The following is a 17,705-nucleotide window of genomic DNA, read 5'->3' as shown; positions in this document are numbered from 1 at the left end:
ATCCTGGCCCTATTGAAGTGAGTGGCAAAACTCATATTGACTTCAATGGTGCCAGGATTTCACTCAGTAGCTTTCACATAGACTGTTGCCTCACTATCTGGTATGATGCAGCTCCAAGTTTAGCCAGGGTAAAAGGAGCAAAAACAAAAAAAAACCCCCACTGCTGCCCACATTTTGCATTTCTTCCATTGCGCATATATATTTAATCTTATAAATATTTTATAAAAATGAGAAATACTTACTTGTAGTTTGGATGCCAGAAAAAAACAAAACAAAACAACCACCAAACCAAAAAAAACCCAACCAAACACAAAGGCTGCATTTTATTTTGCATGCAAAATCCTGTTAGCATGGGAACTACCAAAAATTATGGAATTATAAACAAAAATCAAAACGTCACCCCCCACCTCTCCTGAGAGAGGATGGCAGAGGGGGTGAGGAGGATGGGAAGCAGGAGAGTGGCCCACGGCTTTGGATGGCCTTACTCACTTTAACAGAGACTTTGTTGCCCAGAATATCCTTGGATTTACGTGGCCCATTGGATTCATTTTTGCCACTGCTCTCCTTTTCCGCCCGCTTTCTCATGCGCAGGGTATGCCATGAACATGACTTCCTGTTGTACCAAAAAATGCACCAATCAAAAGGCAGCTCATGGCAGGGAAGGAAGGATGTGGAAAAGGGGACCAGCAGCTACATTTGTGAGTACTGCAATTCCCTAGAAAGTGAAAGCCACCAGGAATGCATCTATTTCAGTTTCAGCAACAACATTTATTTGAAAAAATTTCAATAGTTCTACCAGCAGATGTTGTGCCACATTTGCTGTTTTAATACATTTAGCAGAAAGCCAGTTCCCTAGATAAACAGGGAACTGGGCTGCCTCAACTTCAGATAATCTATCAGGCTTCAGGGACTTTAGTGCTTGCATTTGTCGCAAACGTTTCTTGCTAAAGTGTCAATTCAATTTAAATCTTGTCAATTCAAGCAGTGAAACTGATGCAAATGTGATGGGAGTAGGTCTTAATGGACTGATTTGATACACCAAGTACAAGAGTTCAGAAGTTCAAGGTGGATCCCTCAGTGTTGCTAAGAACATGAAAAGCTAAAAAAACCACCAAGTAGTAACTAGGTCATTAGATTTCCAAGAGAAGTAGTTTCCCAGAACTACAAGCTTTGCTATACTTCTTGGGGCCAAGAATTTCCTGTTAGTTTAACATGGTTGCATTTTGTCAATCCAATTGTCTGACATTATCAAATCTATATTTGTTGACTAAACAGAATACGGAATTAGTGATTTCCATGTCCAACCCCTATTTACTGTCCCCATGACCTTATCCTTGGAAAAAATGCCATGGCACCCTTTACAAGAAAAATGCTGTGGAGACAAGAGAAAAATCAGATCAGATCAGACCAGACATCAAATTAAGAAAAAAAAAATCGGTTTAAAATATGGATTTAATTTACTATCACAGCAGAAAGTTTGCCATTTGCAGGGTGTGTGTTTATTTTTTAATATTCACCTAAAGCAGAAAGTTCAAGAATAGCAGTGGAATGAGCTGGGACCCAGGTCAGAAGCATTATGCTACATCTGTCCACCTTTGAAGCATGCAAATTTGCATGTTTGAAGCCAATGTTTGGCTCATGTCGCATCTACAGTACCTTGACACATTTTATAAAGAAAGTTGCATGTAATCCAATGATAACTTGTGATGCCAATAAAATATGACATGTTAGGATCTGAAACTCCAGAAACAGTAGACATTCTGTATTCCAATTCTTAAGTGTTCGTGTGTTCATTATGCTTTGGCATCAGAGTAGAATAGTACAGTAGGTCACGTCAAGATTAAAACTACAGACCTCTAACAGCATCACCAGTACAAGACTAAACTGGTTTATGTTAACTGAAACTGTGTCCACAACCACTTTTAGAGAGTGTCCACACTACAGCAACACAAACAAGGTCACGTGCACGGTGTCTTTGAGAACTAGTTATGGGCATTCACATCCAGTGAAGAGGAGCACCAGAAAGGAGCAGCATTCTATAAACTGCTCACATCTATAAAATTTGGCTGGAAATCTTATGACAATATTCTTGCTTGGGATATTTTGGCACCTCTAGGCGAGATCCAAATTGGATATGCAAAGCAGTGGGGAGTTATCCAAACACTGCAGAACTCTCACCAGAATTCAAGTTTAAGCTTTCTTTGAAGATCTGGAGGGAGTCAGTGGTGGGTTGATGGGTTTCTCTCCCCTTACCTCCAACTGGCTGAACTATGACCAGCAAGATCAAACAGAGTAGGGTGTGAACACTGTACTGTAACTGCTTTAGTATGGTTTATGGATAGATTAGTCAGACAGACTAAGTCATTCACCCCACTTTTAAACCATATTACGTAGCAACATAGATAGAGCAGTAGACCACACCCACAGCTGGCCATTGTTTTTGTTTTATAGGACACCCATTAGAGAGTTCAGTCAAGCAACTATTTATTCTAGAGCATGAAGAGAATATTTGAGATCTAAATCTCAAAAAGGGAAAAGGAAAAAGTGCAACATGTGCTTCATTCACGACAACAGTTTTTGTTTCGTTCTCTTTGCGGAAATCGTTGCAGAGTACGACCGCACAGGAAGCTTCAAGTGGACATCACTTATTGGAAAAATCTAATGCTGTTGACAAAATATAACAGCACCCAATTCCACACCAGTGCTAGAGAAGAATGCAATCAAGTCTCTAGCCATCAGAAAGATGCTAAATAATTCCGTAGGTTTAGTATATATTTCAGACATGTTTTGACCAGGAGCATTGATCTTTTATAACAATACAGGTAAACCCAATATCATTGACACAACTAACTTCAGCAGAATATATATATTTAAAGGCTTCGTTCGTCCCCACTTCAAATCTACACCTTGAGGCACTCATTGAGATAAGATTTAGCATCCATCATGCTAATAAATTTTAGATATTAAAAGAAAACAGGTATTACTAAACAGGGTTGTACCTTCTGTATTTAATACCAAAAAACCACTTTCTTGCATTTAGTCATTTCAGATTGACAAATTTCTAAAAATCAGAAAAAAATATCCACACATTTGTTAAATAAGCAACAAAACATTATAACAAAAAGAAAACAAAAGGGTCAAGCTAGTCCTTTTTAACCTCATTAAAACATGCTCATGGTGAAAATTTATTTTACATATTTAAAATAGTACATTTAAAATTATTAGTTACATTACAGGTACAATGATGAACATTGCGACTATCCATTATATTGCACAACCTGACTTCATCAATATGGGTTTCTTTAAATAGTGCAAAATACTTTATACAGGAATGTACTTAGAAGGGGGTCTTGCCAACAAAAATTTTACAAAAGTTACCGTGAACAGAAAAATGTCAAAATAAAAGATACAAGCTGTACAAAGAAATTGCCATAGACAACAAAATCTCTCCTCCTTGAGAAGCAGGCCTCAGTCCAACACAAGGCCTGATTTTTTGCTAGAAGCTGTTATAACCAATATATATATAATTAGTAACTTAATACAACATAAATATAAGTCCAGTCCAATCAGGTCCATGTTGGTGTAAAATGGATCAATGTAAAACATGCCTTTAAACTCTTTACAAAGTATAAACAAAAAAAAAATCAAACAAAAATAACCAAAACCCGAACTATCCAACATGGATGCCCCATGCTGTGGGTTGAGCATTCAAAGTTTGTTCCAATGGCACTGTAGAAAAGAAAAAAAAAAAAAAAAACCAGCAGGAATTCCCTACCATTTTTTTTGTTTTTTCCTCAAAAATCCATACACTGCTCCCAGGGAAGCCAACATGGCACTTACTTGATGCTTCCGTCGCTATTATCTGTAGTGGATTTAGTGAGGGGAGCCAAGATATTGCCTGGAATCCATCCTTCAGCGGCCGGGGAGTGGTCGTTCGCAGGCTGGTACACCAGGAACATGTTTTGCTGGTTGATGGCAAGGATCTGAACCACCTCGCCCTGATTCACGCAGATCTCATTCTCCTTCAGTGCATAGTAATCTTTGATTACCACCATGGAAGAGGTCCCATTGCACCCTCCCAAGTCACTCTGTGAAGGGGACAACAGAAATTCTTAGAAAGTTGTGTTGCTGGGGAAGAAGTAAGAGTTACCTTTTTTAGGAGCAGCCAGGGCAGAGTTTTCAGACTAGTGAAGAAAGGAGGGTGTTTTAAAATCCTTAAATAATTATAAATTTACACCAGAACTAAAAAAAAAAAAAATCTATAATTAAGAATTTGAAGTTATCCAGTAATCCAAATACCCTCAGAATTAAAGACAGAGTCCTGTTTCCTATCATAATTCGCATTTGGTTCAATGGTAATTTTGTTCTAGGAGTGCTAAGAAAAGACTTATTTGCATTTTATTGTAGCAAAACCATTCTATACCAGGATGTGGGGAAAAGAGCAGTGAAAGCTGATATCTGAATGTGAAATTAACACTCCAGAGCCATTTCACAATGGCAGGTACACATCACACAGTAATTTGACTTGCAACAACAGCTTTTAGTCCCTGTCAAGGCTGCATTTGAACCAGTGCTGATTTGGTGGTCTATGGGAACTGGAGTTCATGAACTCAGCTCTGTTTGCAATAGTATACATCACAGAGGAAACCCTATCTCCACAACTGGCACTCGTTAGCAGCCTCACAGAGGACAAGCACAGAGCTGATCTTCAAGTCAGGGTGCTAGGCATATTGTTCCAAGATTGAGGTGGAAGGTTTTATGGCAGCTGCCTGTGCTGTAAATGGAAATTCAGTCACCAGGGTTGTGACCACCACACTTTTCATGAGCCTTAAACACTTACAACTGTAAGAAAACTTAAGTTCTGCACATCTTTGATCTTTAACCACCTATTCTGCTGTGCCACAAGTTTGGCGAGCTGGTTTCTACTGACCTGATTAGCTCATAATCTCATGGATATTCCATGATACAAAGAAAGATATGCTTGAATATAAATGGTGAACAGAGAAAGTACCTTGTTTTGTTCATATTTGTCCCCACGCTGGTGGTGTTCATACCCTGCACTGCCATTAGAGGTAGATATCTTCAGGGGTGGCATGGATGGGTTACGGCTTGTAGCCTTTGAAGGCTTCTCAGACCCTACTGGAACAGAAGAATAGGGTCTGCTGTTGGGCTGAGACACCCTACTAGCTTGTGGTCTCATTACTGCCGAGGTACTTTCTTTGCGTTGATACTCTATGGGCGACTGTAGGGCTGCAGGAGAGGAAGAGAATTAGATGTACTGCTGCTTGTGACACAGCGTAGCCAGATGTGCAGTACATGACCTCCATGATGTCATTTCAATTAAACCGATATTGCTTTCAAAGTAAATCCAAGGGATACTCAGCTGCACCACACATGGAAGAGCATTTACATTTAGACATCTTGAGACCATCTCGCAGTACAGGATATAATGATTCAACACAAGAGACTCCTCTTACTGCTATGATGGAGTTGCTTGTCTAATGCTACATCATGCTGAAAACTTAGCCCTTCAACGGAAACAAACAAGTTCACATTTTAATTTCAAAACAGCACATATATCAGAATGATTCAGAGTTCCCTTATAGGTACAAATGACAAAACCTAAGTATGTAGTGTGTATTTATTGAAGTACTTGACACCCAGGCCACTAAGAGTTACTGGCCCCGTTACACTCCGAAAACCTCCTACTCACAGAGCCCACCTATATAGACAAGAAGCCATGGCTACGAAATTATCTCCAAATGTAGTTTACTCTGGACCTGGTTACATCTTTGTGTAGAACCACAGAGTTAGAAGGGACTGCAAGGGTCATCTAGTCTCACCCCCCTGCCAAGGTGTAGGATTTGTACATGATCTGTAACTACTTTGATGCAGGGCAGTTCCTGGAAACCACCAACTAGGCAATTGGTGTTGATGGCATCAGAATGTTAACCTTAGTAAGGGCATCTTCTGGAGATGAATGACCAGCTGAGGTTAAGAAAGTTTGTGGGCATGCCCACAAGCTAAGTCAGATTTTGCAAACCCAAAATAGAAAGTCTGGGAGCAGGAGAAGGTGTTTAGCTGTGGAGAGATTGGAAAGGAAATAGCTGTGTATATTTGAGCTGGTGGGGAGCAGAAAAGATTGGGTTTTCTGAGGCAGTAGGGGAGAAAGGTTGGGTTGGCAGATTTGAGGATAGGAGTCAATAATAAATGAAGGTGTAGGTGGGGAACTGGCAGGTTAGAGGTAGTTTGGAGGGGAGAAGTGTGGAACTGGAGAGAAATGTAAAGAGGCTGTAGTTTTCTCAGCCACTCTTTTACTGAAAAATATCCTAGTTGATCATTCTGAAGGGCTAAGGGGAAGGAAAGAGGGGATGCTTTTTTTTCTGACTTCATCCCCCCCCCCCCCCCCCCCAACACACACACACACACACACACACTTTTCCACTTGAAGAGTTGATCAACCTACAGGAGATGGTAAGAGGCCCTGTGACACAGCTTGTATCTAGAGCCCCACCTGGTATTATTATGCACCAGCTATTACTGTGAACTGGCCTCAGACAAAAGTTTAGGGGTAGACTGAGCTCACAAATCTTTCTACACTTATTGCCATTATTCAGAAGAGGAAGAGAGGAAGAGTCACCAGGATCGAAGACTAGAAATTCCTAAGTGTATGCAGCTTCAATGGCTCTGGACAGATCATTCCTAGAGAATCAGTACTCTGTACATTGGTCATTCAGACTGTAAACTAAATGGAATGTGGAGAGACTAATTCAGCAATGGGAAAATGCAGGATAAAAGTGTCACAGATCAAATTAATCCAATCAAGAAAACACAACAGAAGCATCCCTCCTAACACTGAGGAGATGAAAAACCTCACAAGGGATAGACACAGACTCCAGCATTTTTACTAAAAACGGGTCAGGGGTAGGGGGGAGAAAGGAAAGGAATAATTTAATTCAAAAAATAAGTCTCAGATATCTTCCTTTCCTCTGCACACTTTACATTTGAGAGAGAGCCCAGTTCTGCAGCCGCTCTCTGCGTTAGTTCGACTGAACTGATGGCGAGATGACAACCTTTGGAGTTGCTGCAGTGCAAAAGGGCAATCAGACCCATATAAAAAAGTCAATTCAGCTAACCAAACCCTTCAGGCGCCCCAAATGTCAGACACATGCAATGCTCTGCGCTCTCCCAGAAGCGCAGCGTCAAATGTTTAAGACATTCAGATTTCTTGGGGCAAATTTTTGTTTTTACAAATACCTTTGAGTTGAGACTATTCTAGCCTGACAGCCTCTCCATATTTGGGGTGCAAGCTGAAGGCCAGGCTACCATTCTGGAGTGAGTGGTACTGAGTGCTACTATATTTACAATGTTGAGTGCAGTTAACAGGCATCAGGAGACATGACCTTGAAAAAGCAAGGAAGTTTTGTGAGGCTTTCACCACAGATATGTCCCAGCAGCATGCTACTGGGGAGAGGGATTTGGCTCTCTGGGATAAAACCTGCCTCTGAACCTGGCTAACACTACCAACCATACACTTTAGCAGGAAATCACAAGCGCTGCCAGAGTCAGACCCCACTAACCACAGTTGTTCCTGGGCCAGCCAAGAATTCCATGGAACAGTTAACACAGCATGGAGCTGTACAAACTTTTCTGGACAACTTAAAAGGTCTGAGGATTATGGTGGCATTATATGCCTTTCCCACCCCCCCCCCCTCCACCCCCCGTCCCTCTCACCGGCCATCTAGATTCTCCCCATCACAATGCAGTCCCTGAATTAGGTAGACAGATCATTGCATGGGGTGGGACTGTACAAGCACGTGAGCCTTTCCTCTGCAAGAAAAAGGGAAGATCAATATATCAAGGATTCCTCTACATGAACTCTCAAAGGGACATGGCCTGGCCTTGTGCCAACAACTACTTAAAGATAGGAAGCTGGGATTCAGGTTTCTGCTTGAGATATTTCCTTATGAACCTGAAGGTGAGTGTTTTTCAGCAAAGACAACATTTGAACATCATAGATTCTGATTAATGCAGAAGACACTGTCCAGAGATAGACTACGTACCATTTAGGAAGTCTCTTTGTGTGTCCAGAACCTGATTGATGTCCTGTATCCAAGCTTGCTGAATTTCAGGATTGGCAGCCTGTAAAATGACTCTTTCTGAAGTTTCCCGGCTCATAAGAGCAAATTTACAGGGATCATCCTCCACTGTTTCTTCAATGATTAGATAGTTCATCTGCAATAAGCCCAATGAAGTATGGGTTACATTGGAGAAGGCTCAGGAGCATTCAAAGATAAAGGATTTCACTAATTTCCTGAACATAAATTAGCTTAAACTATCATTTGATTACTATCAGGAGAACAAAATGCCAATGTGCTTGAAGTTCCAGACAATGTCTAATGAAGGTCTAGCATCCTACAGGCAGATTTTTCAGGTTTAAGTATCATGCCTCAATAGCTCTCCCAGATCTCTCAACATCCATCTGCATGGTCTTGAGTTACAACTTCCTTTGAAAAGGTAACGTGATCGTGGTTGATGGGTCAAAAATAAGCATAACCTGAAAGTGACATTAAAAAAAAAAATTCCTCCTAAGAACTAAAACACTCCTGCCCCACAAAAACCCTACCATCCCTCTAATACAAGAGCTGACAGCAATGTTTACATCAATGTTTCTCCTAAGGGGAGTAATGGGAACTCAGTCATTAGACACTTAAAATTGGACTGTGTACAAAGACATACTAAAAGGAATAATTCTCCACTGATGATCCAGTGGTATTTCCCCTCTGATTATTCTACCACCTAAGTCACTTGCTGTGCAAAGATTCCATTAGGCTATGATCCTGCAAACACTTTATGTGCCTATCTTTGACTTTATTGTGACTACTCGTGTCTAAAGATAAGCATGCAAGTAAGTGTTTGCAGGATTGTGTCCTTCATCCAGGATGCCGCTAGGCCTGTTAAACATTTCAGGCATCTGTGAAACGTGACGTGAACATGCATGAATGATTAAAAAAACCACACTTCTGATCTGTCAGCTTTAGCCATTCTTGCAAGCAGGTACACCGCTGTTTTACTGTACAGCCCACAAAATTAAAGTAGAGAGGGGATGGATGGGGCACCATCCAGCTAATGTATTTCCAATATGCATATCAGTGAGGTGTTGAGCATCCGTGTACAACATGCATGAACCAGCTCAAAGTGATGTCATCTCATTTTCAGTTCCCCAAATACATAAAAACTGCCTATCAAGTGAATGGGGAAGAAATTCTGCAAATTAACTCAGTTTAAAAGAAAACCAGCACCACCAAAGCAAGCAGAAGAACATCACGCTCCACACCATTCTAAGGGCAGGTCTTCACTGTAACAGTTAGCCTAGATCGAGCAGAGTAAACTCAAGCTAGCTCAAGTGAGGACTGTTCCATACTGCGAACTTACATTGAATAGCTACATGTCAGGGGTCTGAAAAATCCACACCCCTGAGAAATGGAGCTATGCCCACTTATATTCCCAGTGCAGACAGCATTTGGTCGATGGAAGACTTTTTCTGTTGACCCAGCTACCGCTTCTTGGGGAGGTGGATTACCTATGTGGACAGGAGAAGCCTATGCAGTGTTGCCAGCTGCCAGCCAATCCACAAGAGTGGTGATCAGACCACAAAACCATTGCTGTCAACTCAAGCTACAGAGTGATTGTATTAGCAGAGTGTTAGAACACACCAGCATCTAATCAAAACCAAACAGCTACATCCTCACTTGAGCATGAGTAAATCACTCAAGCTTCAATTTACTCCCCGATGGGTTGCTAGTTGACGCTTAAAGCGCCACTTAACTCAAATTAGAGACCTGTGCGTGAACAGGAGTTGGGTTGGGGCAAAACTGGAGTTATAGCTCAAGCTAACAATGTACCAAAGACATGCCCTGAAGTGCAGTTTAACTGGAAGCTATCAGATAGCCCTAGGCCAAATTTGCTTCTTTTGGCATTGGTAGATATATAGAAAAAAAACATCTAAACATACAACGCAAGAATTGCTTTTTGCGGAGAACCTATATTTTCACACTTTCTAGAATCACCACCTATGGAGAAGTCAACTTTCCCCCCTCTAGATTAAAAATTAGGGCTCATTCTTGTCACTTGATGTTTTTCTCCCCACCTCACCCCGCCTGCAACCAATGGAAGGGGGAAGGTAGGAAGTGATTTTAAAATTAAATGGATTTAAAGACATCAGGATTTACAACTTTACTTGAGATTTATAGTTTAATGTTTTTGGGTTTTGTGTTCTTACGAATATTTCCACCTGGAATAGTCTCTCTTGCAACACTAAGTAGGCCAATAAAGTAATAGCAAAGATTGACGATTAAGGCCCTCCGATTCCGGAAAGCATCCCTATTAGGGTTAGGCATGTGCTTAAGTTCTGAATTGGGGTCCAAGATCATTTTGGTTCAGTTTCCCCTCCTCCACTCCTAGTTAAGATAAAATTAGCAAGCCCCTTCTCCTGCTACCATTAGTTCTTCAGTAGACCCAACTCTTATTCATGCTGAGCTCCAGGCAATAGATGTTAACTGTTCAGTAGCTGACTTTACAAGATATGCAGCAAAGGGCAGGTCTGAACTGTGCAGGGGCAGATTTACAATTGTTGTCCCTATACTATCCTTGGTCCATATTACTGAAAATTAATGGGAACGCTCTGCAGACCAAGGTCTACATCTGGCACTTGAAGACTGGTATGCCTAAAAGTCAGTCCAGATCACAGAAAAGTCATGGCTAAGTATCAAACTCTCATCAAATAGGACTCTCATTTCTTACCTTTATGCTTCTCTTAAACATGTAGCCTGGTGTTAAAGAACCTTTCCTAAGAAGTTCACTAAAGATGACTATTTGCTCAAATAGGAAGACCCTGCGCTCCTTTGGCCGAGACAGCCCTCCAGAATCCTGCTCAGTTACATAGAATGTATCCTGCTGCAGCAGCTTTCCTTGAGCAGTCAGTTTGCCCTGAGAAATAGAGAAGTTGCCAACTTAAACACACACATGGGTAAGAACAAAATCACAGAGCCCAAGGGCTGATCTGCTAATGTTCACATATTCTGGGGTTTCCAAGGAGCACTGAATTTTCAGAAAGGCAGAATTCCTCTGGACCTGACACCAAAGAAGTCTTTGCCTTCCTTGACAGTTCACTCAGACTGCTAACACAGCTGTTCTTGATTCTCCTGGCCACCAACTGCGTTTCCAAGACAGAAAATGCCATGTCTCCAATGGAATGTTTTTATACCTGTTTCCAACTATATTCCCATTATAAATTTTTGAGCTACTATTTAAGACACGCTAAACCTAATTTTTGAGATTAGGCATTTTACCAGGATTAGCCAATTCCTGCGTTGAATCGGTCAACGTGGTACATCATTCAAGAGCCCCCTCTGAAGCTGTACTGGTGCTCATACCCTCATGTCGAGCTACCTCACTCAAGGATTTGGGTTATCATGCTAAGCAGCAGAGGAGTCTGGATGGGAGACCACTCGTTCTGGCAGAGAAAATAAGTCTGCAATTCAAGCTTTGAGAAGTCTGCAATTCAAGCCTCAGATTTTGATGCCTGTATAGGATTGTTCCATTTTTAGAACTACAGGTATACATTCATCCCACCCTTCCCCCTGAAGCTCAGGAATGTAGCTCACAGTTAAGAGAGCAGAATACTGGCTAAAGAGGCTGAAGGACAATCTTTGGAGATAATTACTGAAAAAGACAATAGCCCCTCATAGTCCCTTGAGCACTGCTCTTTAAGCAAGCACAACAGATGCATACCTCAAAGCCCTGAAGACGGCCCAGGTTCATCATGTCATTGCAACGTTTTGGTACAAGGCACATTAATTCAACTGCTTTCTGTTAAATAAAAATGATATATTAATTATGAGACAGTCAGAGCAGAGCGCTCTTTAAGGAATGATTAAAAACACAGGCGCCAGCAATCAAATGATAAACGAATGAGGCACGCTCATTTTTAGAAGTTATAAAGGCATGATTCTGGTGTACCTAAGTGTTTCACTAATGTCAATGGGAGGTCTGGCATGCACGCATGGGCGCCAACTACATGTAGCTTAATTTATTTTCCTTTTCTAGTTTAACTTAAATGAAACATGAAACATAAGTAATCGTTCCTTTGCTCATCTCCAATATTCTATTGGCAATTGGCTTTCCCTCTACAAAATTCCACTGAATTATTTGGCAATATCCAGATAAAGCAAGAGAGTCTAGGATATGAAAGGATACCTCTATATCCGAACATTCCAGCCCAGCTTTTTCACTGTATCGCAGGAAGTCCTAAAGAAAACAAGACCGTTCTCATAAGATGTTTTAGGAAAGATATCCATTATCCAGTTTAAAAAGAAATCCACCAGCAAGCAGCAGGATGCAACTCCACAGAAAATGAAAGATGTAATTAGACAACACTTCGCGACTCTGAGAAACTTCATATACATGAATTAGTTTTCAAAACATGCTTGTGAGGTAGGGAAAATACGCTACCCATTTTATTAACAAGCAGAAAAGGTTGAATGACTTGCTGAAATTCACAAAGCAGGACAGGACAGAACAGAACTAAAATTAGAGTTTGGGAATGCTGACTCAGTCCCCTCTTTTAAGCCACAAGACCACACATTTGAAGATACCCTTTTTTCGCTTTTGAAATCTTATAGACAAATGCAATTACTTTTTTGCAACTAATACAGTTACCAAAGAGTAGGCTGATGGCAGTCAGTTTCATATGCTAAGTAGCTTAAACAAAAACTAAAAAAACCACCAGTACCTTTATAGATTATGGGCCAAATTTCAGAAGTGATTCAAGTTGGGCAACTAAAATTAGACACCCCAGGTTAGATTTTAAGAGATGATGAGCACCAAGAGTGGTGGAAGAAGTCAATAAGAGCCGTGGGTGCTCAGAATCCTTGAAAAATCATGTCATGTGTCCAAGTTGGACTCATAAATTAGACAATAAAAATTTGGATCTATCCGTTTCTCATCCTGGGGCACGGGATATCAACGTACAGAAGCTCAGTCACATCTGTTAAAAGCATTTGCCTTCATTCAGTGCCAGTCTGTGCTGGTGATATTTCTAGATTGGTTTATTCCACTTAGAGCTGGCCAGAAAACAGGAATGGTTTATGGTGGGCATTTCCATAGGAAAAATCCTCATTTGAAATTTTCTTGTCAGAAAATAACTTACACCCCATAGGAAAATTTGAAACATTAAGGAAGTGTATATGTAAGGGGGAAATTAGCTATTTTCTCCAGTGACAGTTTTCCACCTTTTGCTAGTTTTATTTTCTAGGGGTGGAAAAAAGTTAGCAATGGGCATTTTCCTCACAATTATGAAATGAAAAATTTAAAGTTTAGCTTCCCCTCAAGTTGTTCATTTCCCCCCCCCAACAAAATTCATCAAAATGAGATTTGATTTAAAAAAAAAAAAAAAACACCTCATTTTCAATGAAGACTTTTTTTTTTTAAATGAGAAAGCTCAAAAGCATTGATCAGCTAATTTCAATGCAACTCATGTAGAATATCCCTAAACCTTTAATTATTCTAGCAAGACGGGTAAAGCAACTGAAGCGTCTCAAAAAACGAAGACTGACATACAGAAGACATTAGCCATCATCAGCTACCAAGCTCTGTTCTCAGAGATGTCCTAACTGGGGCCCCTCTGCTGGCTGAATGTCTGTCAGCCCCTACAATATTTGTTTGTCTGCAAACGTAGAACTTCCATTAACTTTTCACTTGAGTTAAAGAGATGGCTAATTAAAATTATCTTATGGGTATGTTGTAAAGTCAAATTTTAAAGAGACAAACCTAATAAGTTACAATGAAATTCAGACTGATTCGAGTCTAATGCAAGATTAAAACTATCCATTGTTTAACCTGAATTGCATCTGTACACTCACCTTGAGTAGAAGCTGGTACTTGGTTATTCTTTGAATCGGTTTGATTAAAAAGTCACTTAGGCTTAACCGTTGGTTTATTTCTTGTTGTACCTCCTAAAAAGGAATGTTAAATTATAACAATATTAAGAAATAAATAATAACAAACCACATGAAGACATTTATAGCTATTCTATTAGCAAAGACAGGAAACAGGACACGGTAATTGACACACTCAAAATAAAAAGAAGATTAAGAATAATTTTCTGCCAGAGCAAGAGGACATTTTAGAAAACCAAAGGATTTCAAAAATCTGTAAGTGTCCCTTTTTGGCATGTACTGGGCAAAATACTTGGAAGCTAATTTAAATACTTGGGATTCATTTTCAGTTTGAGCTGGTAGAGTAGGAATTGAAGATCTGGAGACTGCATTTCCCATTATAGCCGGGTAATGGCCATGAAGAAATCCTGAAGAGCATGAAAGGTTGCAGTGACATACCCTTTAATGAAATGAAGCACCATTCCTTTTTGCATTATAAAGTGTGGATAGCCCCAAAGACTTCCTGGAGTGAACACAAAAAGTCTTGGGGGGGGGGGGGGAGGGAGGGGAGATTAACTGTAAATCATCCAGCAGAACAACAAACCCCTAAACACCACAACAGTAGTCAGCCAATTATTCAAACAAAATATACCCCACGCAAACTCCTGACTATTCTCTGCAAAGATCACAGGTGGCAAAAGCCATTTCAGATTAAGAGTGAGAAGAAAATGAATTGTACTTTGGGAATGCAATAGCCTAGTCATTAACTGGAAAGTAATAGAAGAATGGGAATTTGAGATAAATATACAAGAAATTGCTTGCAAGATACTGTAAACAGAATATACTTGTATACAAGAATAAACTGTATCACAAAATCCTTTACCTTAGCGAAACAGAGCCAAAACCCATAAGTTTTTGAGTAATTTGCCTTTAACCTCACATGACAGATTTAGGTAGCAATAGTATACAGTGAATGTGGCCAATCTTACCTCAAAGTATTCATCATATTCAGCTACTACGTATTCTGATCGTGGTTTGTTTTGACAATACACCACATACATGTGTAATCTCCTCTCCTGTGAAGGCAAGATGCACAGGAACCTAGTAAGAAATTAACTACTATATTTTTATTAAATGATTGGAGTGGCAGAAAGATGCTAAAATTGCTCTGCTTGATCATGCTCATTTACAACGAAATCATGTAATGGAATCAGGTCTGTTCTAGCTGACCATGAGTCACTCCTTGATGAAAAACAATCAAGGCAATATTCCTCCTCCAATATAGAATATTTGCACAATGCAGCCCTGATCCTCTAAACACTCAGGCACTTGAGTAGCTTTACTTTGGCAAGTGGCCCCATTGAGTTCAACGGTGCGAGTCAAGTGCACATATGTTTGACAGATGGAGGCTTTAAACAGGGGGCCAGATCCTCACTGCATGTAATTCAACATAGCTCCACATAAGATTTATGCTAGCCAAGGGTATGGTCCAGTGTTTTTGCTTCTTGGTGTTCAGTTACTTTTAAAAGTAAGTTGGACAACATACTTTAAGTTAAAAACACGTACTTTTATTTTTTAAGCCAGGGGTGGGCAAACTACGGCCTGCCAGCTGTTTTAATCCAGCCCTCAAGCTCCCACTAGGGAACAGGGTCTGGTGCTTGCCCCGCTCCGGTGCTCCAGTCAGGGAGCAGGTTAGGGGGCTGCTCCATGCAGCTCCTGGAAGCAGTGGCATGGCCCCTCTCTGGCTCCTACGTGTAAGGGCAGCCAGGGGGCTCTGCTCTGCACACTGTCCCCGCCCCAAGCGCCAGCCCCTAGCTCCCATTGGCCGGGAACAGCAGCCAGTGGGAGCTGCAGGGGCAGTGCCTGCGGACAGGGCAGCATGCAGCACCACCTGGCCGCACCTCCACATAGGAGCCAGAAAAGGGACATGCTGCTGCTTCTGTGAGCCGCTTGAGGCAAGCGCCGCCTGGAGCCTACACCCGAGCCTCTCCCTGTGCCCCAATTCCCTGCCCCAGATCTGATCCCTCTCCTGCCCTCCGAACCCCTCAGTCCAAGCCTGGAGCACTCTCCTGCACCCCAGACCCCTCATCCGCAGCCCCACCCCAGAGCCTGCACCTGACCCCCAGCTGGAGCCTGTACCCCTTCCCACACCCCATCCCCCGGCCCCAGCCCTGATCCCCCTCCCACCCTCCAAACCCCTCGGTCCCAGCCCAGAGCACTTTTCTACACCCCAAACTCCACACCCACACCCCAGAGCCCACACCCCCATCTGGAGCCCTCCCCCACCCCCTGTGCCCCACCCTGAAGCTCCATCCTACATCCTGAACTAGTCATTTCTGGCCCCACCCCAGAGCCCCCACCCCAACTCCAATCTTGTGAGCATTCATGGACCACTATACAATTTCTATTCCTAGATGTGGCCCTCAGGCCAAAAAGTTTGCCCACCCCTGTTTTAAACATTATAGCAACCAATGATAAATTGTAAATTTAATGATAAAAACTATTCTTAAACACATGATCTTCAGAGTACACAGCATGCCATGTGCCAAGGTTATTTCAGTCTTGCACAATACGAAGTATTCCTAGCAGAAAAAATACAATGTTGATAACCAAATGAGAAATATTCCTGGAAAAATGTGTTTTTGCTCTCTGCACTTCAGCCAAAATAAATAAAATAAATAAATGAGTACATCAAGATGTACTCAAGTTTTAGTGCCTCCCATTTTGTGCTTTTAAAAAGCTAAAGACTCCTAGCCAGGAAATAAGTAAATTGCTTTCAAATCTTAATTTCACATGTACATGTTCAGCTTGTTGGTCCCAGAATACGAGATACAAGGAAGGTGATGCATATCTTTTATTGGACCAGCTTCTGATGGCGTAAGGGACAAGCTTCACAGAGCTCTTCCCTCAAGTCTGGAGAAAGTAAGCAGAGTATCTGAGCTATATACATGCTCAGTCCCGCCAATCCAAGTAGCAAATGGGCGGGGGGGGGGAGGGAGGGGGGAAGAAGGGTGGCCTCTGGTTTTTATGATTTAGGGAAACCCAGCCATTCAGTAGCTGAGGAAACAAAAGTGTAAGCCTTATTTTATATCTGGATTAAAAGTGTTAATACATGAGCATAGCAATTCAACATGGTCAAACTGAATTTAGAAGGAAGAGACTTTTTCCAAGAACATAGAAACACTCACATGTTTGATAAAAAGCTGTGCTAAACGCTCATGTTCCTGGAGACATTTTTCCAGTTCAGCCAGGAAAAAACTGAAAGTAAAAAGAAGATCAGCAATCCAGAATAGTTTCCCTTTCCTACCCCCACCACACCTCCCCCCCACCCCCGACGTTATTGACATAATCTGTAACTATAGATGACTGTTATATATTTGCAGCAAATTTTGTGCAAAGGATGTCGTGTAAGATGTCTATAGGAAGGTTATGATTTGCTGGGTATGATTATGCTATCTGTATCATTTTTGTAGTAAAGGTTATGAATATATCAATGTGTTTTGATTCTAAAATAGCCTTAGTAAAGCATTTGGTCAGCTTCTTGAGAAAGGAATGTGCAAATTAAGTGCTCAATCAAGAAACACTTAACTGACAATGGATCTTGGAAGACTCCAATCCACATAAGAAGTCTTCCTGGGAACGTTCAAGGTAGCAGGTGAGCAATAGCTGCCACCCATAAACAACTGAGTCACGCATGGTCATGTGACCTGCCTATGTGACGCCAAACTCCATTTTGCTGTAGTTTTCCAGAGTAAGAACGAAGAGGTG

At 41.3% G+C, this 17,705-nt stretch overlaps 1 protein-coding gene across 10 annotated transcripts in view; it reads right to left on the bottom strand.

Annotated features, from left to right (window-relative positions):
• The window catches only part of KALRN (kalirin RhoGEF kinase), a 746,508-nt gene that overhangs the window by 41,650 nt on the left and 687,153 nt on the right, over window positions 1-17,705 (bottom strand). For 7 of the 10 annotated variants that reach the window (XM_043525781.1, XM_043525782.1, XM_043525784.1 and 4 more), the window contains 10 exons: window positions 17,126-17,195; window positions 14,927-15,013; window positions 13,923-14,015; window positions 12,259-12,309; window positions 11,794-11,871; window positions 10,804-10,989; window positions 8,064-8,235; window positions 5,012-5,250; window positions 3,841-4,088; window positions 490-613 (listed from right to left, as the gene is read on the bottom strand). In XM_043525781.1, coding sequence (XP_043381716.1) covers window positions 490-613; window positions 3,841-4,088; window positions 5,012-5,250; window positions 8,064-8,235; window positions 10,804-10,989; window positions 11,794-11,871; window positions 12,259-12,309; window positions 13,923-14,015; window positions 14,927-15,013; window positions 17,126-17,195 — 1,348 coding nt within the window. Of the gene's footprint in view, window positions 1-489; window positions 614-2,993; window positions 4,089-5,011; window positions 5,251-8,063; window positions 8,236-10,803; window positions 10,990-11,793; window positions 11,872-12,258; window positions 12,310-13,922; window positions 14,016-14,926; window positions 15,014-17,125; window positions 17,196-17,705 lie in introns of those variants that run through there. The other 3 variants (XM_027819431.3, XM_027819434.3, XM_027819432.3) reach the window with 1 other exon arrangement.

Source organism: Chelonia mydas, chromosome 11 (genome assembly GCF_015237465.2).
Source record: "Chelonia mydas isolate rCheMyd1 chromosome 11, rCheMyd1.pri.v2, whole genome shotgun sequence".
NCBI classification, from domain to species: Eukaryota; Metazoa; Chordata; order Testudines; family Cheloniidae; genus Chelonia; species Chelonia mydas.
Note: the sequence above shows the minus strand (reverse complement) of the source record. Positions and strands in the feature narration are given on the sequence as shown.